This window comes from Dermochelys coriacea, chromosome 8 (assembly GCF_009764565.3).
Source record: "Dermochelys coriacea isolate rDerCor1 chromosome 8, rDerCor1.pri.v4, whole genome shotgun sequence".
Lineage (NCBI taxonomy): Eukaryota > Metazoa > Chordata > Testudines > Dermochelyidae > Dermochelys > Dermochelys coriacea.
In genome coordinates, this window is record NC_050075.1 from 75431873 (window position 1) to 75457866 (window position 25994).

The 25994-nt window shown below is 45.2% G+C and overlaps 1 protein-coding gene across 3 annotated transcripts in view; it reads right to left on the minus strand.

The window, feature by feature from the left end:
- BTBD8 (BTB domain containing 8) overlaps nt 1–25994 on the minus strand; it is an 83916-nt gene that overhangs the window by 42399 nt on the left and 15523 nt on the right. For all 3 annotated transcript variants that reach the window (XM_043491235.1, XM_043491234.1, XM_043491236.1), the window contains exons 3-4: nt 5930–6210; nt 4756–4873 (exon numbers count right to left, since the gene is read on the minus strand). In XM_043491235.1, coding sequence (XP_043347170.1) covers nt 4756–4873; nt 5930–6210 — 399 coding nt within the window. The remainder of the gene's footprint in view (nt 1–4755; nt 4874–5929; nt 6211–25994) is intronic.

Genomic DNA, 25994 nt, shown 5'->3' on the forward strand with positions numbered 1-25994 from the left:
GTTGAGTGCTGTAGCCATCTTTAGAAATCTCACATTGGTATTTTCTTTGCGTTTTATCAAATCTGAAGTGAAAGTGTTCTGAAAATGAACATGTGCTGGGTCATCATCAGAGACTGCTATAACATGAAATATATCGCAAAATGTGAGTAAAACTGAGTAGGAGACATACAATTCTCCCCTAAGGAGTACAGTCACAAATTTAATTAATGCTTTTTTTTTTTTTTTAAATGAGCGTGATCAGCATGGAAGCATGTCCTCTGGAATGGTGGCTGAAGCATGAAGGGGTGTGTGAATGCTTAGCAGTTCTGGCATGTAAATACTTTGCAATGCCGGCTACAAAAGTGTCATGTGAATTCACCTGTTCTCACTTTCTGGTGACACTGTAAGTAAGAAGTGGGCAGCATTATCTCCCCTAAATGTAAACAAACTTGTTTGTCTTAGCAATTGGCTGGACAAGAAGTAGGACTGAGTGGTCTTATCAGCTCTAAAGTTTTACATTGTTTTGTTTTTGAGAGCAGTTATGCAACAAAAAAAAAAAATCTACATTTGTAAATTGCACTTTTATGATAAAGAGATTGCACTACAGCACTTGCATGAGGGTAAATTAAAATACTATTTCTTTTGTTTATAATTTTTACAGTGTAAATATTTGTAAGAAAAAATTATATTAAGTGAGCACTGTGCACTTTGTATTCTGTGTTGTAATTGAAGTCAATATATTTGAAAAATGTAGAAAAACATCCCAAAATATTTAATAAATTTCTCTTGGTATTCTATTGTTTAATAGTGTGATTAAAACTGCAAAAAAAATCACAATTATTTTTTTTAGTTCATTGCATGTTTTAAGTGTGATTAATCAACATCCTACTTTATTTCCTTCTAGTCTATAATAGCCTACATTCCCAGGCTCAGAAGCAAAATAGGGAGTAAAACAATGTGTTTGATTTATTCCCCTTCTCCCATAAAACAAACCAAATCATTCATCCAATTCAATATCCCATCTCCAGCAATGCCACGTGCTTCAGAGAAAAGCATAAAAAGCCCAATAATATAATTAGCTGTGCAATACTAGATTATTTGAGTGGGAGAAGAGAAGTAGAAAGAGTGAGCAAGCAATAAGAGAGAGGAAATTGCTTCCTGACCCCAACTCATGATTAGGGTACACTCTGAAGTACAAGGACTAGCTTTTATATATTTTATCTTAGCTAGTATAATTGTTGATGATTTTCTTATTCATATTAATTACTTATAGTTTGACATTAAGCTTCAAATTTGAAAGTTACTTTGCTTCAGTTGCATCTTTTTGTAGAAAACACAATAGGTTACACACTATATAAGAATGGTATTTCCTTTTATTTACATTATAATTTGTTGACTTTTAAATTACATGAAAGCACTCTTGTTCTTGTACAGGATAAAGAAAGAAGCAGCATACAATTTGCCTTCACTTCCCCTGTCAGTTTATATACTGACTCTCTCATATGGTTTCTTTCTTCTCCAATATGCCCAATCTACAATCTCTCTCCCATTCCTCCCACAAGCCAGCCAGCAATATTTAAGCTTTCCTGGTATCCTGATGATCTGAATTAAATATGTCAACCCATAAATCCAACAAGGATGCTGTAATAGACCAAAACAGCCCTGAGCATGTGAAAGTGAATTCTGAACATGTGACCTTCTCCATTTACTCTCCTGCAAGCTAAATATATTGTCTTTGTTTTTGTCAATTCCCCTCCAAACAAGCTTCAGCAGTGAGCAAGAACAAGGCTAAGCTCTGTTTTGTATGATACTGAACATTTAAATAATGCATGTTAAATAAGATGGCTACCTAGTGAAAAAGTAGCATTATGACGTTATCTAAACATGCTATATTGGTGTCTCTTGTATGTGTTACAATGTACATTTGTATAGGTTCCAGATGCATTTGATACAGAAACTAAACTTGTCCTTGGTTTCCTACTGCTATGATCTGAGCCACATAGCAGTGTAAGTTGTTCAGTCTTAAGTATACAAGTCACTAGGGACTACAACCAAATGGCAGTTGTCTTGCAGTTTTTGGGACCTAATTTTGTTACCCTCTCTCAAATAGTATTCCTTACTCGAAAAAATAGTCCATTGAAGTTAATGGGACTACCTGAGTAAGGAATGCTCTCATGAGTAAAGATTGCAGGATGGGCCTTGAAATTGCCTGCAGTTTGAGGATATCACTTCTCATAATCTGGGATGATAAATAAAACTCACTGCTATCTACACTGCAATAATACCCAAAGTTACCTTTCCCGGACTCACTTTAAGACACCCTCTACTGTTCAAATCTCTATATAATACTGAAACAATCAGCCAATTTTCTTGTGTCTGTTTCAGAACGTCCCAGTTTTCCTCTTCTCTGCTGATATGATGCACTGCCATATTTTCTGATGTTGGCTAGACTCGATACATTGCTCCTGGTAAGATAATGGCCTGGACTGAAACAGCTCTTGAAGATGGGTTTGTTGTTTTTTGGGGTGGGAAGGGGGAAGGGCAGATTCCTTCTTGCATTAAAATTTCTATTGCTCTATGAAACTGAGAACGTCTTTTTCTCAGTTCTACATCATCCAAAGAGAAGCAACCTACATAAACACTGTTTCAGACATGTAGCATCCAACGTAACTTAAAAAACAAACACCCCCCCACCACATTCCCATATCTCCTGTAGTAAATAAAATAATCAGACTTGCTATATTAAATGGATATTTTCCCGTTTCCACTAGTCTCACTTGGTAAGAGATTAGAAAACAAGACTTTTTTTTTCTATCCTAACTCTCTCAATTCTATATGTAAAATATTAATGAAATGCAAGCAAAATGGAAAATTATTTCAAACTGAAAAATATTATCTGGATTTATGCCTGCCTTCAGAACAAATCAGAAGATATTACTGGCTTTTTCAAATACCTATGAGAAAGATGAATACTCAGAAAGTCATCTTGTTCACTTTACTACTCTTTATTTGTACACTGCATAATACATCAAAAATGTAAAAACCTATACAGAGAGAAAAAAAGTCAGCTTTGACCAAGAGGTGGAGTGAAACACAATGAGCTGACTGACTTAGGTGAGTTGCCTGCATAATCAAGGGAAACACTTTGCCGATGGTGTACTACACAGATATTCTAGGATAGTAGATAATCTGTAACAAATTTGGGGCTCCTATCTCAATAACTTAACCCTACAGGTGAGCCACCTCTCTTCTGCAGAGAGCTGCCAGTCTTTCCCCTTTGCAGTGAAAGACTTCAGCAGCAGGGAAAGGCTCTGACGGGAGGCAATGGAGAAAAGCTCCTGCTTCCCCCTGCCAGACACTTTCACCGACACATGCACCTATACATTGCAGTGTGAACACAGCTTGCTTTTCACTGCAGCACATAGCTACACATATATTCATGCTGCTGCCAGTGGTGTGCAGTGCAAACATAGCTTTACATTCACATCTTCCAGAACTCAGGTTGCTCTGGATGCATGGGCCATATTTTCTATACCATTCCAGCAACCCTTCTGCACCATTCTGGCTGTGTAAAGGGGCCATAAAAGAGCCAGATCTCCCTATCATAGGTCTGACCTTAGTTTTCATGTTTATTATGCTACCTCCATTTCCCTGCAGCCTCTTGCTATGGGGGAAGCTCAGGAATATGTATGGAGGTTGTGGATTTCTAAAACATGCCAATTAGCTCTTTTCCAGCTTCCTACATCAAAACCAACTGTGGAAAATTGGACCCCACTACAGAGAATCTAACCTAACCTAACCAGAGATTTCCCAACTTGTGTGCAACTAACAATCAGAACAGCAAGGACAGAGTCTAGTGGTTACAGCTTGATATTTTTCTCCAAAAAGTTATAAATTGTCTGAAAACAGGAGAGAATGGCCATCTCAGCTTTATCTACTGCAACATGATAATCCTAAATGGTTCTTAAGCAGAGTGATGATTTCTGGGTTAGCAAGGGCTGGTAACTCTCTTGAGACAAGGAGACAACATTCACCTCTGCTTCACTGAAGTGGTTACTGTTCTCTTGTGGACAGGTAACAAGGGGAGGAAAAAATGGAAATGGAATCTTCAGGGCTCCAAAGACCTTTCCTTTCCATCCCAGGAAGTTTCTGTTTATTTGGGCTAGTTTTATTAAGAATTAATTAGTATCAGTTGACTTGTAGATTTATTTATTTATTTTGACAGCATAGATTTGTTTACAGGCAGGGCTTTGGAGGTGTGCTCCAGCTCTAGGCAAAAACCTGCAGCTCCACTGCTCCGGAGCTGCTCCGCGCTCCAATTCTGGGCTCCGCTCCAAAGCCCTGTTTACAGGATTTCAAGTTGTAACACTGTGCTGTGTTTAGTTTTCTTTAACTGGTTTTATTACAATAAATATATTGCAGCCTAATTCTACTTTAATTTATACTAAGAATGCACCTAAAGTAAAAAACACAGAGCTACAATATTAAAAACATGTTATATTTTCTCTTAAGACTTAAGTTATCACAAGAATGACAACTGTAATCACGAGGAAGCACTTCAGTTACTACAAAAATACTACTGGTCTCTGTGGTAAAACTAGCAAAGCCATTATAGTAGCTCTAACAGTACAAAACAATATAAAGATACCATGTTAAGAATACTTTATTATATTAAACCTGTAGAGCCACACAGCTAGGTAACATTAACAGTGTTTTATACAGAAAGGATTGCTGGTGACATAGTTTACATTCTAAATTCATTACTTATTTAAATACCTGTGAGCCTGAAACTGGTTGCCTTCTATCCAAATATTAATATCTGGACAACAACATTTCTTGTAGAGCATCATTAAGTCTTCTCCTAACCCAGATGCGGTTTCTAGTTCAGAATTACCTGTAAATGGGGGGAAAATAGTTATTTATTTCTTCCAATTTATACTAGATTATTTTGAAGTTACAAACAATTTCAGGTTTCAGAGTAGCAGCTGTGTTAGTCTGTATTCGCAAAAAAAGAAAAGGAGCATCTTAGAGACTAACACATTTATTTGAGCATAAGCTTTCGTGAGCTATCCGATGAAGTGAGCTGTAGCTCACGAAAGCTTATGCTCAAATAAACAATTTCAGGCATCTGAAACAAAGGATCTATCATACTAAAAAGACAACATATTTTATATCCATGCTACAGCTTTCACAGGGGATAGTTCATTTCCTTCTGAAATGCACATTTGATGAAAGCCTTTTCAGACAAACTTACTAGTAGTGGGGAATAACTTCTATGTGTTATATTCTAAACTGAGATATTGGGAGTTTTACCAGCTACTGTTATTGCTGTACGTGAAGATGTATGTTGTTTGTTCCCTTTTCTATACAAACCATACATACAATTCAAGGAGATTGGTCTCTGAAGAAATTTAAGTTCACTTCTGCCATCAGAAACAAAGGCTATTAACTCCTTACAAAATGATAAATGGATATTTACATTTCCCAACTTGCAGGACTATATGGAACTGACTTGGCCCTGCCTCCCACTCACTACATGGACATGAAACACAGTGCAACCAGTGAAGTTCTGCAAGGAGGAAAAGGAAGGACTACCCAATATCAAAACACTGTATCAAAGGGGCCTGGGCTTACATCTGCTGGAGCCCAGAAGAGGCATTGTTACCAATGCAAATGTACCAACTGAAATGCTCCTCTTCCTCAGTGCGTGTTGCTACATTTTCATTCTGTGACAGTATGAGTGCAAAGGATACAGTTTCTACTACATCCCTGTATGCTCCCTATGGAACACCCATTTACTTAGGGCATGAGGGAATGATCTGGGCCAAAGCAAAGAATAGTCATCTTGGTCTTGTTAGTGCAATAACCATAAACTTTACCCACAATTTTTGAACAAACCTTCACTGGGATTTAGGTAACTAGCAAAACCCAAACACAATTCTAACTTCACCTGGATTAGTTACATTGCCTTCAGCATCACTGGCTTCTAGAATTTCATCTTCAGTATTAGGTGAACAAACAACTTCTCTTTCTATGGCTCCGACCAGAAAATGCTGATTAACAGAAGTTCTTTTATCACTTCCAATGCATTTTACACTTGATATTTGAGTGTTCTGAAGACTTCCAGATGTAAGGCTTTCATTTTTCTGTGTTTGTCTGGGCTCCAGTACTCTTTTCCTCAGAGTCTCTTCCTCGATTTCCCTAATGTTTTTATCAGACGAATATACAAGCCTAGAAGAAGACACTGAAGTTTACTCATGTAAATTTTTCAAATATTCCAAAATAACAGCTCAAAAACAAATTTATATATTATGCTTAAGAAGGCTTATATAGAGAAAATATTAAGAAAATAATTACTTTTTAATTGTATACTGAATATAAAAAAACCTTAGTAATTAAGAGAGTACTTGAAAATGTGCAAAATCTGTTAAAATAAGTGTTGAAATATTTCTATAGCCCTGCACTAGTGCAGCCTTCAAAAGAATACATCTGCATATCGTGTAATTTACTCCCAGAACTCAAGGCTGTAGCACTGCATTTCTTTTTCTAACATTCCTTGGTAACTTATTTTCTTTGCTGCAGGGAGAAAAATCTTTACAAGAAAATTTAAGACCACTCCATATCTCCTGTCTATCCCTATCATCCACTAGCAATAACAGACCCCTACGGTACAAACTGGCCTCTCTTAACAGCCAATATTAAGAATGGCTGATTTATCTGTGCAGCTTAGCAGAATCAACCATAAAATGCACTCCCTCATGTTAGTCTCATCATTACATTTATAAAACTGAAAGGTAAAAAGATTCTAAGGAACACTGTAGTTACTAAAACACAAATGATTAGAAAGTCAGAAATTTAGTTTAAATTTAACTTCAAAGAAAACCAAGTGTATGTAAATACTCAGTTAATGTCACACAAAAACTTCCCTCTTGCAATATCAGCCTTCCATTTTCCCTTCACACCTCCTTTGTAAGATGTATTACTTTCAAATGAAGGACTTTATGGGTTTACAAAGTCCAAAGTGCGTAGCTGAGATACTTCACTTGTACAGTTGAGTTTCATATACATATCTTCAACATTAAGTTAGATACAGTAAGTTTTTCTAGTTTCATTTGGAAGCTATAATTATATATCTGAGCTCAGGAGATTCATATTTATAGATATGTTTACTTTGTGTTTAAACATCACTCACTCTGTGGCAAGTGGGATTTTTGTGAATATTAGGCAAATAAATATATTTGTCTAATCAGGAATTAAGTATATTTTTCTGCAGACTGTGTATAGCCTCACCCTTGGCAAGCTAGAGGAGATTGAAAACAACCCTTCTTAGGAAAAGGCCTATGTTTAAAGACCTATGTGCTATGGCTGAGTGGAGTAGCTTCCCCTTCAGACAACTCCATAAATTATGATTAGGGTACATGTTAAATCAAGAAAAAATGAGAAGCTGTAGAGGAGGAAAGGGGAAGGAAGAGGCAAACTGGTACTGGGAGCAGCTAGCATTAAGGGAGCGTGTGTCTGGACGAATCAAGGTTACAGTGGAGATCTTTTAAAGGTCAGTATGACTTCAAGCTCCTATGCCCCCATGGATTTTTAAAATCTTCATACCTCAAGGTGCTTGCAGAGTTCCTAAACACTGAAGCTCCTGATATTTACAGGGCTTTCCAGCTTCGGGTTGGGATGGGCTGAGGGATGGAAAGAAGAGTGGAAGCAGCCTAAGAACTCTGCATACTTCAAAGAATGCCAGGGCTACAGGGTTTACTGTGGAGAGCTGGCAACTTCCAGTGGAATACATTGAGCTTTCTTCCAACTTCACAGAATTACAGTTGGGCGCCTTGCACCTCTACAAGAAGTTAGGGTCTTTAACCTCCATATATTTCCCCAGTACACTGTGCTATCCAGGTCCTAATATCTACTCTGTGGATCAAGGGCTCTGCTTCAGTACAGTTTAGGAGCTCCAAAGAGCAGAACCCCAACGATCTTTTGGAATTTTGTTGGATTCCATGATGTCATTCTAATAAATTTATTTTCTACATCTTAAGTAGGATAGATGTAGTCACAGAAACAAACAGCTTTCCAAATAAGCCTCATATAAAATTATGTTAAAAAAAAACATTTTGTAGCTAGGATTTGGCAAACAGTAAGAAACATTAATCAGCACAGTTTGAAAATTCTTCTCTCCTGTATTCTAAACAGATTTAATCAAATTTCAAGGTTATTTGAACAAAGAATATTGCTCACTAGTCAGACTCACCAATTTTGAAATTGAAAGGTGGGGTGAAATCTTAGAGAGGGGGGCCTCAATTAGTCTTAAAGTACAAAGGAAATCACCAAAACTGCAACTCTTCCCTTATTATTATGTGTTGACAGTTGTACTTTTCCTAGATTTACACTGAAACATTATTCATTTACTCACCAGTGACATACAAGGGAAGTACAAATATACTGTGTAACAGAGGAGAAATTAATTGAAACAGAGTCATTGCTAAACCATACGAGGCCATTATTTTAGCATCCTGCCTACAGCAATTGCAAACACATACTCCTAATACATCTGATCATTTGGGCAATGTGTCTGGGGATAAAATAATTCATTCATGGGCCCTGAAGATAAGCACTGCACACTCTGAAGAATGCAATCTAATTACTCACATTTTATTCCCATAGAGAGTTACAAAACTTTCATCAATTTAGCCAATTTTTAAAATCCAGTCACAGCAGCCAGGAATTCAACAGATTGGCTATGTACCTCAAAAGAGCATTTCTTTGTATAGGATCTAGATTTATTGCCCTCTAGTATCATGGAGGGTCCTCTTGGTTCTTAGATTACTTGCAGGGACTAATCAGTTTTCATTATATCTTCCATAAATTTTGACTATCTCAGTCCCTTTAGCTGTTCTTTTCAGGAGGGGAAATCCTACTGTTTCCAATCTCTTGCCCTGTGCAAGACGACACCATACTACTAATCATTTTTCTCATGCACTCCAGGATCTTTCCAAGTCCCACTATAGCAAAGATACCTTTGTAAAATCCTCTATTCAAAAGATGCATATCTGAAAAAAGGAGAATCAAGTATGTAGTGTGTTATCTGAACTGCTTTGTACAAACCGTCAAATTAACAAAACCTTTTCTGTTCAGATGAGAGATGTATTGTTCTTTAGTCTAGTCAGTATGTAAAGGGATAGTCAAGGCCCTGATGCTGCACATCCTTTACCAGTGACACGGTTGATTCATCTTCTTAACACAGCTGTCAAAGAATTCCAATATTTCTTCTGTGCAACAAAGAAAAAAAACCTGGGTTCCTGATAGTGAATTTCCATGCTCCGAGTGGAAATCTTTACTGTCCCAATTCAGCCAAACACAGCAACTGTGTAATGGCTTGTTTTGAAACACTACAGTATAGTAGGCCATACTTTTGGTTGATTTACTTCATGTTTAAGTATTACTAGAGACAGAACTTTGGAGGTTGACCAATCCTCAGAGTTCCATACATTATTAATAAATCAACCAGTTCTCTCAATTTGTCAGCTCTTAAGACCATTAAGCAGTACTTTGCTTTCTGTTCCTTGAGACTGCTTGTCTAAGAGTGTGGGCTGCATAATGCTAATTGTGGTCAAAATGATTTCCTGGAAGGTTCGTGTAACACAAGTTACTTGAATTGGAGATACACAGGTAGATAACATAGATGACTGATCAGATGCACTTTGAGGGAAAAGTAGGCGTAATACCTCAAATATTAGGGAAAAGAATAATTTTGAAGCACCAATGTAAACAAAGATGACATATCATCAGGGTTTCTGTAAAGCCAGTTTGTTTTTTTTAATTCATTTAAACTCATCCTGAAGAAGCATTTCCTTCCAATAGCCAGGTCACTAAGGCTAAATCCTTTGGAAAGGTTCTAAAAATAAAAATAAAATAAAAACCAACCCATCTCAAAAGCCCTTTTTGGCTCTATACATTGTTGATGCATTAATTGATAGGGTGTTAAAGAATGTGCATTCCCCTTGATGTCACAAACACTCTAAATCTGATGTGAAAATGACCTCCAGACATTTTAAACTGTGGAGTCAGATGAAACTTGTATACATTTGTTAGAAATCATATAATCCCAGAAAATCTGAAATTTGTGTAGAGACTTCTGCCTGTGAATTACCACCTGCTTTTAACAGTCAGTCATCTAAATTAAGGAGGATATGAAGTTCTTCTTCCCTGAGCTAGGTTATGTTGAGAACTAAAATCTTGATAATCACTTGAAGGGTTCACAAGATCTCAAGCACAAGTGCAATGAAACGGCAATGACTTTGTCCCACCCCTTGCTGTAGGCCATAAGAGACAGAATAATAGTGATAAACTAATTGGTATTGCACTTTTTAAATGTAGGCCATGTCTACACTACAAAATTATGTTGCCACTGCACTTATTAAATCATTTATGTGTATGTGCCCACTTGGCTCTGTGTGTTGGCAATGCACGTCCTCACTAGAAGCAATTGTATGATTGTATTGTCAGCGTGGGGCACTGTGGGATGGCTTCTGAAAGCCAGTAACAGTTGCCGTAAGCAACACAGTGTCTACACTGACACTGCGTCAACCTAATTACATCAACCATGACTTTATGCCACTTGGGGAGGTGGTGTTACTAAACTGGCCTAGGGAGGCAATTATGTCGGCAGGAGCCAAATTTAAGTGAAGATGCTTCCACAGGCTAGGTCAATGCAAGGCAGCTTATGGTTGACCTAACTGTATAATGTAGAACATGCCACAGATATATTACATTTTACAGCACAAAGGCCCCATTTGATTCTTACACTAGTAAGCATCAGGTGTAATTCCACGGAAATTAATTAAAAACCTTGGTGTAAGTGAGAAAGGAGTCAGTTCCTGTCCCTGCATGGGCAAAGGTTTTGGGTTGTTTGTTGTTTTAAGTTACTCAGTTCAAGAGTTGCACTGTGTCTTTTAAGAGAACTAGTCTATCTTTTATAGGTCACACATATGCCTCCGTTTGTCTGGTTTTCTTACGATTAGGAAACAGGTAGAATACAATTAAAACTGATTTTTTTATTGCATTAAATTTTGAGATTATGACCCTCACTAACAAGCATAATAATATTTCTTGATAAATGCCCAAGCCTGGATTGCTGGGTATTGAACTGAGCTGTATCGCTCATGTTTCTGAGAAACTTAGTTTTTGGAGAGCAGCAAGTATACATTTATCTCTTATTCAGTTCCCTCCACAGATGATGTACTTGCAATTAGAATATGAATTCTTCTCCGAGACAAAATTGTTTTTCCCTATTGCTGCAATAGCTAACTTAGAATGGTTGAGGCGAATCTTTTAATTTGTGCCTATGAAATCTAAACAACTTCTGTCTTCTCTTGCATGAAGTTATAACTATGCCATTGCAAGATAATGGTATGGGGGTCAGGAAGCCAACAGCACCAATTTAAATCTACTCATTTTGTGAAAGAATCAATGAATGACAAATAAGAATCCTCAGACATTCGTGGCCCTAGAGTTCTTCACCGCGGTTTCACTGCCCTTTGTTCAATAGGCTCAATGTTTGAAACCTCAAAAGGCCAAGCAGAAAGCTGCACAAGGCTTTCTAATGTGTGTACAAACCAAACTTGAAGTTGTAAAAAATATGTCTGAGGCTTAATTTAGGCAGAATAGTACTTTCAAAAGACAATTCATTCTATTTTAAATTCAGGTTTCAGGATAAATAATGTGTTTAAGTAAACTGATAAGTCAAGAGTAGGCGTATTTCATTTCTTTGTAAAGTATATGAACAGCAAGAAGCTAACGGAACACAAATCTATAACTTATTTGTAAAGGATACTTCTGCTGTGAAGTGGATGCTTTCTCCACTTAGTCTGTGACAGTGAAATACTGACACATTGTAAAAGATACTGTCACAACTTCTAAGTGGCCACAAAGATTTGGATCCCAGAAGTAGATTATTTCTTTGGGAGACAAAATAAGTAGACACAGACAATATAGATCCCATTTCCTTTATTTACAAGTTTTACAATCGTGTGCACTATGGTTTTCACTAGGGACTGTGGATAGCAAAAACAGAACTTAGGACTCCCACTGTTCCAGAAAGTAGTTATACTGATATTGAAATGCTTTCCATAACCGCTCCAGAATGCTGCATGTTTACACTTACTGCAACACATTAAACTTTATGAGTTATGACTATGTGCTAAGATGAAGGCCAGCTCTACACTTAACTTTTACCAGTATAGTAACATCAGTGAAGGGTGAGATTTTTTTAGTCATTTCTATGCCTGTAGAAGTCCTAGTGTAGATGTAGTTACACAAACATAAAAGGGCTTTTTTGCAGTATAGTTTATTTCACTTGGTGACCCAGTGTAAGCTAAACCAGCAAAAACACTTTTTTTGCTAGTGTAGGCTACATCTACACAAGAAAGTTTTCAGAAACAGCTACACCAGCAAACCCCAACCAAAACCAATCTTATGATTTGCTGTGTCCTTAAGACCCTGCTACACTAAAAGGAGCCACTGGCCAGCTTTTGCAGCTCAGAGGATAGTCTCACTCCTTAAGACAAGTGTTCTTCAAATTCCTTCTCACCAGACACAATGAGGCATCATCTGCTTCTATTCCTTACTTTGGTCTGAGTTCAGTTCTCAATGAAATCAGTGGGAGTTATACCATTCATTTCAGTGGAAGCAAGATCTGTCCCTTAAACAACCACTAGTGCATTTTCCCAATGAAAGATTTCTGTTCATCTCAGATATTTTTATTACAAGTTTATGGATACCTTATAGTATCTTCGTGACAATCCCATGGCATTGGTTCATTGAATTTTCACAAACAAAACCTTAACTTCACATGTACACTGCTCAGTCCTCAACTTTCAGTACAAAAATCAGGAATATTTCAAATACAAATGAGTAAACGTGAAGCTTTATCATCAGATCTTTCTATTATACGCCCTCCTTTGAAAATGTTTATATCCATGTAATGTTTCTCTTTTATGAAGTAAACATACAAGACAGACAGTTCTAGCAAGAGAAGCAGACTGTTTTCCTTATAGATCAACCTACAAGCAAAAAAGCAATTCCTAATGAACAGAAATGCTCTCATTTTACAAAACTTGGCATTCTGTTTACACTCATCATTTAAGGTATTTACACCCATTTTTAGAAGCCATTTATTTTAAAAGTTTGTTTTCATTGAGAAAAAACACAAAGTTTTTCTATTGGATACTTCACAGTAACCCAAAGCTGGAGCTCCATACAGCTGCTCACATTTCTCCCCTTCAAGGTAGAGCTCGGTTAAACTTGCTCTTCGGAGAAGGTGTACGTTAAACGTTTTTTTTTTCCCTTCTTATGTTAGACAATTTAATTTCTCACTTTTTCCCCATTGTTCAATTAACACAGTCTACAGAGTGGTTTGACTTCCATAATTCAACAAAAAAGGAGTGAGGTAGATTGCCTGTTTCAAAATTTATAAACTGCATATTCATAGAATCATAGAATCATAGAATCATAGAATATCAGGGTTGGAAGGGACCCCAGAAGGTCATCTAGTCCAACCCCCTGCTCAAAGCAGGACCAAGTCCCAGTTAAATCATCCCAGCCAGGGCTTTGTCAAGCCTGACCTTAAAAACCTCTAAGGAAGGAGATTCTACCACCTCCCTAGGTAACGCATTCCAGTGTTTCACCACCCTCTTAGTGAAAAAGTTTTTCCTAATATCCAATCTAAACCTCCCCCATTGCAACTTGAGACCATTACTCCTCGTTCTGTCATCTGCTACCATTGAGAACAGTCTAGAGCCATCCTCTTTGAAACCCCCTTTCAGGTAGTTGAAAGCAGCTATCAAATCCCCCCTCATTCTTCTCTTCTGCAGACTAAACAATCCCAGCTCCCTCAGCCTCTCCTCATAAGTCATGTGCTCTAGACCCCTAATCATTTTCGTTGCCCTTCGTTGTACTCTTTCCAATTTATCCACATCCTTCCTGTAGTGTGGGGCCCAAAACTGGACACAGTACTCCAGATGAGGCCTCACCAGTGTCGAATAGAGGGGAACGATCACGTCCCTCGATCTGCTCGCTATGCCCCTACTTATACAACCCAAAATGCCATTGGCCTTCTTGGCAACAAGGGCACACTGCTGACTCATATCCAGCTTCTCGTCCACTGTCACCCCTAGGTCCTTTTCCGCAGAACTGCTGCCGAGCCATTCGGTCCCTAGTCTGTAGCGGTGCATTGGATTCTTCCATCCTAAGTGCAGGACCCTGCATTTATCCTTATTGAACCTCATTAGATTTCTTTTGGCCCAATCCTCCAATTTGTCTAGGTCCTTCTGTATCCTATCCCTCCCCTCCAGCGTATCTACCACTCCTCCCAGTTTAGTATCATCCGCAAATTTGCTGAGAGTGCAATCCACACCATCCTCCAGATCATTTATGAAGATATTGAACAAAACGGGCCCCAGGACCGACCCCTGGGGCACTCCACTTGACACCGGCTGCCAACTAGACATGGAGCCATTGATCACTACCCGTTGAGCCCGACAATCTAGCCAGCTTTCTACCCACCTTATAGTGCATTCATCCAGCCCATACTTCCTTAACTTGCTGACAAGAATGCTGTGGGAGACCGTGTCAAAAGCTTTGCTAAAGTCAAGAAACAATACATCCACTGCTTTCCCTTCATCCACAGAACCAGTAATCTCATCATAAAAGGCGATTAGATTAGTCAGGCATGACCTTCCCTTGGTGAATCCATGCTGACTGTTCCTGATCACTTTCCTCTCCTCTAAGTGCTTCAGGATTGATTCTTTGAGGACCTGCTCCATGATTTTTCCAGGGACTGAGGTTAGGCTGACCGGCCTGTAGTTCCCAGGATCCTCCTTCTTCCCTTTTTTAAAGATGGGCACTACATTAGCCTTTTTCCAGTCATCCGGGACTTCCCCCGTTCGCCACGAGTTTTCAAAGATAATGGCCAAGGGCTCTGCAATCACAGCCGCCAATTCCTTCAGCACTCTCGGATGCAATTCGTCCGGCCCCATGGACTTGTGCACGTCCAGCTTTTCTAAATAGTCCCTAACCACCTCTATCTCTACAGAGGGCTGGCCATCTCTTCCCCATTTTGTGTTGCCCAGCACAGCAGTCTGGGAGCTGACCTTGTTAGTGAAAACAGAGGCAAAAAAAGCATTGAGTACATTAGCTTTTTCCACATCCTCTGTCACTAGCTTGCCTCCCTCATTCAGTAAGGGGCCCACACTTTCCTTGGCTTTCTTCTTGGTGCCAACATACCTGAAGAAACCCTTCTTGTTACTCTTGACATCTCTTGCTAGCTGCAGCTCCAGGTGCGATTTGGCCCTCCTGATATCTTTCCTACATGCCCGAGCAATATTTTTATACTCTTCCCTGGTCATATGTCCAAGCTTCCACTTCTTGTAAGCTTCTTTTTTATGTTTAAGATCCGCTAGGATTTCACCATTAAGCCAAGCTGGTCGCCTGCCATATTTACTATTCTTTCGACTCATCGGGATGGTTTGTCCCTGTAACCTCAACAGGGATTCCTTGAAATACAGCCAGCTCTCCTGGACTCCCTTCCCTTTCATGTTAGTCCCCCAGGGGATCCTGGCCATCTGTTCCCTGAGGGAGTCAAAGTCTGCTTTCCTGAAGTCCAGGGTCCGTATCCTGCTGCTTACCGTTCTTCCCTGCGTCAGGATCCTGAACTCAACCAACTCATGGTCACTGCCTCCCAGATTCCCATCCACTTTTGCTTCCCCCACTAATTCTACCCGGTTTGTGAGCAGCAGGTCAAGAAAAGCGCTCCCCCTAGTTGGCTCCCCTAGCACTTGCACCAGGAAATTGTCCCCTACGCTTTCCAAAAACTTCCTGGATTGTCTATGCACCGCTGTATTGCTCTCCCAGCAGATATCAGGAAAATTAAAGTCACCCATGAGAATCAGGGCATGCGATCTAGTAGCTTCCGTGAGTTGCCGGAAGAAAGCCTCATCCACCTCATCCCCCTGGTCCGGTGGTCTATAGCAGACTCCCACCATGACATCACTCTTGTTGCACACACTTCTAAACTTAATCCAGAGACACTCAGGTTTTTCCACAGTTTCGTACCGGAGCTCTGAGCAGTCATACTGCTCCCTTACATACAGTGCTACTCCCCCACCTTTTCTGCCCTGCCTGTCCTTCCTGAACAGTTTATAACCATCCATGACTGTACTCCAGTCATGTGAGTTATCCCACCAAGTCTCTGTTATTCCAATCACGTCATAATTCCTTGACATCACCAGGACCTCCAGTTCTCCCTGCTTGTTTCCAAGGCTTTGTGCATTTGTATATAAGCACTTGAGATAACCTGTTGATCGCCCCTCATTCCCAGTATGAGGCAGGAGCCCTCCCCTCACAGACCTTCCTGCCTGTGCTTCCTCCCGGTATCCCGCTTTCCCACTTACCTCAGGGCTTTGGTCTCCTTCCCCCGGTGAACCTAGTTTAAAGCCCTCCTCACTAGGTTAGCCAGCCTGCTGGCAAAGATGTTCTTCCCTCTCTTTGTAAGATGGAGCCCGTCTCTGCCCAGCACTCCTCCTTCATGGAACACCATCCCATGGTCAAAGAATCCAAAGCCTTCTCTCCGACACCACCTGCGTAGCCATTCGTTGACCTCCACGATTCGACGGTCCCTACCCAGGCCTTTTCCTTCCACGGGGAGGATGGACGAGAACACCACTTGCGCCTCCAACTCCTTTATCCTTCTTCCCAGAGCCACATAGTCCGCAGTGATCCGCTCAAGGTCATTCTTGGCAGTATCATTGGTGCCCACGTGGAGAAGCAGGAAGGGGTAGCGATCCGAGGGCTTGATGAGTCTCGGCAGTCTCTCCGTCACATCACGAATCTTAGCCCCTGGCAAGCAGCAGACTTCTCGGTTTTCCCGGTCAGGGCGGCAGATAGATGACTCAGTCCCCCGGAGGAGAGAGTCCCCGACCACCACCACCCGCCTTCTCCTCTTGGGAGTGGTGGTCGTGGAACCTCCAACCTCAGGACATCGCATCTCATGCCTCCCAACCAGCGGAGTCTCCTTCCGCTTTCTCCCCCCAGACATATCATCTGGTCCACTCTCCGCATTGGTACCTGTGGAGAGAACATGAAAGCGGTTAGTTACCTGTGTCTGTGTTACTGGAACCCGGACATTCCGCTTACCTCTTCTGGAGGTCACATGTTGCCAAGCTTCTTCACTGGCCTCTTGGCTCCTCTGTGCAACCTGCTCTACATCTTTAGAGCTTTGTGCCCCTAGAAGGCTATCCTGAGTTTGGTCCAGAAAATCCTCAGTCTCTCGTATACAACGCAGGGTCGTTACCTGTTGCTCCAGACCTTCAATCTTCTCTTCCAATATGGAGACCAGCTTGCACTTTGTACAGACAAAGTCGCTTCTGTCCTGTGGAAGAAAGACAAACATGGCACATCCAGTGCAGGTCACAACAGCTGAATTCCCCCCTTCCATATCACCTACCTACTACGGAGCTTCCTCAGAGACGTTGGCAAGATGTAAGCCTCACTGGGCTCGCTCCAGGCGAACTCCCAGGCAAACTCCTGCTGTGAGCTGCTCTGCTGTCCCCGCTGCTCCGCTGGTTCGCTGCCGCTCAGCTGGTTCGCGAGGCTCCGGCTATTTTTAAACAGCCAGGCTTCCCTGACGCAAACACACAGACACCCTAATGCCCGCCCCCTGCAGGCTAGCAGCCAATCAGACACTCACTCAGGCTCCCTCCCAGCAAACACACGCTCGGATACTTCCTCAGCAAGCAAACACACACACTCGGATACTTACCAGTCCCAGGCAAACTCCTGCTGTGAGCTGCTCTGCTGTCCCCGCTGCTCCGCTGGTTCGCTGCCGCTCAGCTGGTTCGCGAGGCTCCGGCTATTTTTAAACAGCCAGGCTTCCCTGACGCAAACACACAGACACCCTAATGCCCGCCCCCTGCAGGCTAGCAGCCAATCAGACACTCACTCAGGCTCCCTCCCAGCAAACACACACTCGGATACTTCCTCAGCAAGCAAACACACACACTCGGATACTTACCAGTCCCAGGCAAACTCCTGCTGTGAGCTGCTCTGCTGTCCCCGCTGCTCCGCTGGTTCGCTGCCGCTCAGCTGGTTCGCGAGGCTCCGGCTATTTTTAAACAGCCAGGCTTCCCTGACGCAAACACACAGACACCCTAATGCCCGCCCCCTGCAGGCTAGCAGCCAATCAGACACTCACTCAGGCTCCCTCCCAGCAAACACACGCTCGGATACTTCCTCAGCAAGCAAACACACACACTCGGATACTTACCAGTCCCAGGCAAACTCCTGCTGTGAGCTGCTCTGCTGTCCCCGCTGCTCCGCTGGTTCGCTGCCGCTCAGCTGGTTCGCGAGGCTCCGGCTATTTTTAAACAGCCAGGCTTCCCTGACGCAAACACACAGACACCCTAATGCCCGCCCCCTGCAGGCTAGCAGCCAATCAGACACTCACTCAGGCTCCCTCCCAGCAAACACACGCTCGGATACTTCCTCAGCAAGCAAACACACACACTCGGATACTTACCAGTCCCAGGCAAACTCCTGCTGTGAGCTGCTCTGCTGTCCCCGCTGCTCCGCTGGTTCGCTGCCGCTCAGCTGGTTCGCGAGGCTCCGGCTATTTTTAAACAGCCAGGCTTCCCTGACGCAAACACACAGACACCCTAATGCCCGCCCCCTGCAGGCTAGCAGCCAATCAGACACTCACTCAGGCTCCCTCCCAGCAAACACACGCTCGGATACTTCCTCAGCAAGCAAACACACACACTCGGATACTTACCAGTCCCAGGCAAACTCCTGCTGTGAGCTGCTCTGCTGTCCCCGCTGCTCCGCTGGTTCGCTGCCGCTCCGCTGGTTCGCGAGGCTCCGGCTATTTTTAAACAGCCAGGCTTCCCTGACGCAAACACACAGACACCCTAATGCCCGCCCCCTGCAGGCTAGCAGCCAATCAGACACTCACTCAGGCTCCCTCCCAGCAAACACACGCTCGGATACTTCCTCAGCAAGCAAACACACACACTCGGATACTTACCAGTCCCAGGCAAACTCCTGCTGTGAGCTGCTCTGCTGTCCCCGCTGCTCCGCTGGTTCGCTGCCGCTCAGCTGGTTCGCGAGGCTCCGGCTATTTTTAAACAGCCAGGCTTCCCTGACGCAAACACACAGACACCCTAATGCCCGCCCCCTGCAGGCTAGCAGCCAATCAGACACTCACTCAGGCTCCCTCCCAGCAAACACACGCTCGGATACTTCCTCAGCAAGCAAACACACACACTCGGATACTTACCAGTCCCAGGCAAACTCCTGCTGTGAGCTGCTCTGCTGTCCCCGCTGCTCCGCTGGTTCGCTGCCGCTCAGCTGGTTCGCGAGGCTCCGGCTATTTTTAAACAGCCAGGCTTCCCTGACGCAAACACACAGACACCCTAATGCCCGCCCCCTGCAGGCTAGCAGCCAATCAGACACTCACTCAGGCTCCCTCCCAGCAAACACACGCTCGGATACTTCCTCAGCAAGCAAACACACACACTCGGATACTTACCAGTCCCAGGCAAACTCCTGCTGTGAGCTGCTCTGCTGTCCCCGCTGCTCCGCTGGTTCGCTGCCGCTCAGCTGGTTCGCGAGGCTCCGGCTATTTTTAAACAGCCAGGCTTCCCTGACGCAAACACACAGACACCCTAATGCCCGCCCCCTGCAGGCTAGCAGCCAATCAGACACTCACTCAGGCTCCCTCCCAGCAAACACACGCTCGGATACTTCCTCAGCAAGCAAACACACACACTCGGATACTTACCAGTCCCAGGCAAACTCCTGCTGTGAGCTGCTCTGCTGTCCCCGCTGCTCCGCTGGTTCGCTGCCGCTCAGCTGGTTCGCGAGGCTCCGGCTATTTTTAAACAGCCAGGCTTCCCTGACGCAAACACACAGACACCCTAATGCCCGCCCCCTGCAGGCTAGCAGCCAATCAGACACTCACTCAGGCTCCCTCCCAGCAAACACACGCTCGGATACTTCCTCAGCAAGCAAACACACACACTCGGATACTTACCAGTCCCAGGCAAACTCCTGCTGTGAGCTGCTCTGCTGTCCCCGCTGCTCCGCTGGTTCGCTGCCGCTCAGCTGGTTCGCGAGGCTCCGGCTATTTTTAAACAGCCAGGCTTCCCTGACGCAAACACACAGACACCCTAATGCCCGCCCCCTGCAGGCTAGCAGCCAATCAGACACTCACTCAGGCTCCCTCCCAGCAAACACACGCTCGGATACTTCCTCAGCAAGCAAACACACACACTCGGATACTTACCAGTCCCAGGCAAACTCCTGCTGTGAGCTGCTCTGCTGTCCCCGCTGCTCCGCTGGTTCGCTGCCGCTCAGCTGGTTCGCGAGGCTCCGGCTATTTTTAAACAGCCAGGCTTCCCTGACGCAAACACACAGACACCCTAATGCCCGCCCCCTGCAGGCTAGCAGCCAATCAGACACTCACTCAGGCTCCCTCCCAGCAAACACACGCTCGGATACTTCCTCAGCAAGCAAACACACACACTCGGATACTTACCAGTCCCAGGCAAACTCCTGCTGTGAGCTGCTCTGCTGTCCCCGCTGCTCCGCTGGTTCGCTGCCGCTCAGCTGGTTCGCGAGGCTCCGGCTATTTTTAAACAGCCAGGCTTCCCTGACGCAAACACACAGACACCCTAATGCCCGCCCCCTGCAGGCTAGCAGCCAATCAGACACTCACTCAGGCTCCCTCCCAGCAAACACACGCTCGGATACTTCCTCAGCAAGCAAACACACACACTCGGATACTTACCAGTCCCAGGCAAACTCCTGCTGTGAGCTGCTCTGCTGTCCCCGCTGCTCCGCTGGTTCGCTGCCGCTCAGCTGGTTCGCGAGGCTCCGGCTATTTTTAAACAGCCAGGCTTCCCTGACGCAAACACACAGACACCCTAATGCCCGCCCCCTGCAGGCTAGCAGCCAATCAGACACTCACTCAGGCTCCCTCCCAGCAAACACACGCTCGGATACTTCCTCAGCAAGCAAACACACACACTCGGATACTTACCAGTCCCAGGCAAACTCCTGCTGTGAGCTGCTCTGCTGTCCCCGCTGCTCCGCTGGTTCGCTGCCGCTCAGCTGGTTCGCGAGGCTCCGGCTATTTTTAAACAGCCAGGCTTCCCTGACGCAAACACACAGACACCCTAATGCCCGCCCCCTGCAGGCTAGCAGCCAATCAGACACTCACTCAGGCTCCCTCCCAGCAAACACACGCTCGGATACTTCCTCAGCAAGCAAACACACACACTCGGATACTTACCAGTCCCAGGCAAACTCCTGCTGTGAGCTGCTCTGCTGTCCCCGCTGCTCCGCTGGTTCGCTGCCGCTCAGCTGGTTCGCGAGGCTCCGGCTATTTTTAAACAGCCAGGCTTCCCTGACGCAAACACACAGACACCCTAATGCCCGCCCCCTGCAGGCTAGCAGCCAATCAGACACTCACTCAGGCTCCCTCCCAGCAAACACACGCTCGGATACTTCCTCAGCAAGCAAACACACACACTCGGATACTTACCAGTCCCAGGCAAACTCCTGCTGTGAGCTGCTCTGCTGTCCCCGCTGCTCCGCTGGTTCGCTGCCGCTCAGCTGGTTCGCGAGGCTCCGGCTATTTTTAAACAGCCAGGCTTCCCTGACGCAAACACACAGACACCCTAATGCCCGCCCCCTGCAGGCTAGCAGCCAATCAGACACTCACTCAGGCTCCCTCCCAGCAAACACACGCTCGGATACTTCCTCAGCAAGCAAACACACACACTCGGATACTTACCAGTCCCAGGCAAACTCCTGCTGTGAGCTGCTCTGCTGTCCCCGCTGCTCCGCTGGTTCGCTGCCGCTCAGCTGGTTCGCGAGGCTCCGGCTATTTTTAAACAGCCAGGCTTCCCTGACGCAAACACACAGACACCCTAATGCCCGCCCCCTGCAGGCTAGCAGCCAATCAGACACTCACTCAGGCTCCCTCCCAGCAAACACACGCTCGGATACTTCCTCAGCAAGCAAACACACACACTCGGATACTTACCAGTCCCAGGCAAACTCCTGCTGTGAGCTGCTCTGCTGTCCCCGCTGCTCCGCTGGTTCGCTGCCGCTCAGCTGGTTCGCGAGGCTCCGGCTATTTTTAAACAGCCAGGCTTCCCTGACGCAAACACACAGACACCCTAATGCCCGCCCCCTGCAGGCTAGCAGCCAATCAGACACTCACTCAGGCTCCCTCCCAGCAAACACACGCTCGGATACTTCCTCAGCAAGCAAACACACACACTCGGATACTTACCAGTCCCAGGCAAACTCCTGCTGTGAGCTGCTCTGCTGTCCCCGCTGCTCCGCTGGTTCGCTGCCGCTCAGCTGGTTCGCGAGGCTCCGGCTATTTTTAAACAGCCAGGCTTCCCTGACGCAAACACACAGACACCCTAATGCCCGCCCCCTGCAGGCTAGCAGCCAATCAGACACTCACTCAGGCTCCCTCCCAGCAAACACACGCTCGGATACTTCCTCAGCAAGCAAACACACACACTCGGATACTTACCAGTCCCAGGCAAACTCCTGCTGTGAGCTGCTCTGCTGTCCCCGCTGCTCCGCTGGTTCGCTGCCGCTCAGCTGGTTCGCGAGGCTCCGGCTATTTTTAAACAGCCAGGCTTCCCTGACGCAAACACACAGACACCCTAATGCCCGCCCCCTGCAGGCTAGCAGCCAATCAGACACTCACTCAGGCTCCCTCCCAGCAAACACACGCTCGGATACTTCCTCAGCAAGCAAACACACACACTCGGATACTTACCAGTCCCAGGCAAACTCCTGCTGTGAGCTGCTCTGCTGTCCCCGCTGCTCCGCTGGTTCGCTGCCGCTCAGCTGGTTCGCGAGGCTCCGGCTATTTTTAAACAGCCAGGCTTCCCTGACGCAAACACACAGACACCCTAATGCCCGCCCCCTGCAGGCTAGCAGCCAATCAGACACTCACTCAGGCTCCCTCCCAGCAACACACGCTCGGATACTTCCTCAGCAAGCAAACACACACACTCGGATACTTACCAGTCCCAGGCAAACTCCTGCTGTGAGCTGCTCTGCTGTCCCCGCTGCTCCGCTGGTTCGCTGCCGCTCAGCTGGTTCGCGAGGCTCCGGCTATTTTTAAACAGCCAGGCTTCCCTGACGCAAACACACAGACACCCTAATGCCCGCCCCCTGCAGGCTAGCAGCCAATCAGACACTCACTCAGGCTCCCTCCCAGCAAACACACGCTCGGATACTTCCTCAGCAAGCAAACACACACACTCGGATACTTACCAGTCCCAGGCAAACTCCTGCTGTGAGCTGCTCTGCTGTCCCCGCTGCTCCGCTGCCGCTCAGCTGGTTCGCGAGGCTCCGGCTATTTTTTTTTTTTTTTCATAAAGCAGTAGGTTTGTTAATTTTGTTTGGTTGATATGTTGGAAGACAAGAGGGAGGTTTTCAGCAATAATATCAGAAGATTCAAATTAATTTTAGGATCTTTTCCATTTGTGTTTTTGTAACATTTTGACAGTGATTAAATATAAAGCACACACAAAGTTCATAATAATTTTATAATCTCACAGTATTGAGAAAAGTGACTATTAGCCATTCTGAAACAACTATTGAGAGTACAAAAGCAAGGGGAAAAAGAAAGGAGGAGGTTAGGAAGAGAAAGAAAAATAATCATTACTAGCATTTACTGCAAAAGACAAAGCAGACCAATTGCCGTGACAGACACAGACCAGTGGGATACAGGAGTCTGGTAGAAGGCAAGTATACTGGCCACTGGATGAACAGTTTTCTGTTCCCTGAGTGATCAGAGTAGGGGCTGCACTAGAGCAATCAAGAACCTGCTAGAACCAATTAAAGACAGGCAAGCTAATTAAGACACCTGGAGCCAATTAACATACTACAATCAATTATGGCAGGCAGACTAATCACCTGGTTTAAAAAGGACCTTCCATCAGTTGGGTAATCACCTGGTTTAAAAAGGACCTTCCATCAGTTGGGGGAGGGGTGTACAAGGAGCAGGGAGCGAGAAGGCGTGCTGCTGGAGGACTGAGGACAAGCGTGATCAGGCTTCAGGAGGAAGTTCCTGCAGTGAGGGTAAAGAAGGTGTTGGTAGGAGGCCATAGGGAAGTAGCCCAGGGAGTTGTAGCTGTCACACAGCTATTACAAGAGACACTGTAGACAGCTGCAATCCACAGGGCCCTGGGCTGGAACCTAGAGTATAGGGTGGGCCCGGGTTCCCCCCATCCCTCTCAACTCCTTATTTGAGACAAGAGAAGGTACCTGGACTGTGGAACCCAGAGGGGAAGGTCCCTGGCTTATTCCCTGACCCACTAGGTGGGTCAGAAGAGACTGCGGGGATTGTTCTCCTCCCTTTCCCCATGCTGGCCAGTGATGAGGTTAGCTGAGCGAACAGCAGGTTTGAGCCACTAGCAAAAGTGGCCAAACTGAGGGCGGCCGTGAATCTCTGAGGCGAGCAAATCTGTCAATAAGCGCAGGACCCACCAAGGCAGAGGAGGAACTTTGTCACACTGGTTTTAGAAGTGGGATCAGGCGCACAATGCGGCAGAAGGAGTGTTTTTTTTGTTTTTTTTAAAAAAGAGAGAGAAGGTTGAGGTTTTTTTCTTCACCACAATGGAGGAGGTAGTGCGGGCACTGATACAAGCCACAGCTGCCCAGCAGAAGGCAACTCGTGTCCAGACAGCCGCCCAACAGGAGGCAGTGCGGCTGCAGCAAGAGACCAATCACCTGTTGATGGACCAGGCCACTCAAGACCAGGCTATGTTGCGGGAACTGGTAAACCAAGTGAAGGCCCTTACAGAGCTGAACTGCAGCCATCATGGGACGCAGGTCATATGGTCCAGCAATTGTCTGCAGAAAATGATGCGGGAGGATGACGTAGAGCCATACCTCCTAGCCTTTGAGAGGACAGCCCTATGGGAGGCTTGGCCTCGAGAACAGTGGTCTGGCATCCTCGCTCCATTCCTGTGTGGGGAGGCCCAGAAGGTATATTATATGTCTGAAGAAGCTGCAGCAGACTATCCCCGGCTGAAAGCAGAGATCCTGGCCAGAACTGGGGTACTGACCGCAGTGCAGGACCAGCGGTATCACGAGTGGAGGTACCAGGAAAACAAAACCCCGCAGTCCCAATTATATGACCTCATCCATCTTGCACGAAAGTGGTTACAAACAGAGTCTCTGAGTCCAGAAGAGATACTAAAGGTTCTGGTCATCGACCGGTACATGCGAGGACTACCTTCGCGCCTGGGTAAGCCAGAAGGAACCGTCAACCTATGACGAGGTTGTCACCCTGGTAAAGCGGCGTAGGACGACGAGGGAACTGACCCAACCAAGGAAGAGGCTCCCTGGGTTAAACTAGTGGCACCAACCCCCAGAGCTCAGGCAACTGAGCCCCCAAGAAGGCCCAGGTGGAAAAAGAGAGGGGCTGAAGGTCCACCAGAGGCCATTTAAAAGTCAGAGCACTGAGGGTGAAGAGGATCATGACATTAGACTGCCTAAACCAAGAGACCGAGGAATGCCTAGGGCCCTATACAGATGTTAAGCCTGCGGGGGAGGGGCGGGATGGACGGACATGTAGCTGCACAGTGTCCCAGTGCTGAGAAGTCTATCCAACATAGATTAGGCAACTGGAAAAACCCATGCTCCCTAATTCACATTGTGGGGGTTGCACTAACCCCACACAAATATACCAGGCTATTGAGGTTAAATGGAATAGAGACCACCGCACTGATAGATTTGGGGAGCACCATCATGCTCATCTCAGGAAAGCTTGTGAAACAGTCAGTTCCTACAGGCAAAACACACAGGGGTGACATGCGTCCATGGGAAGGTTAGTTATTACCCCACCATCCCAGTAAAAATTGAAATCCAGGGGAACTCTACAGAGGTAGCAGCAGGTGTAGTGTCTAAACTCCCTTACTCGG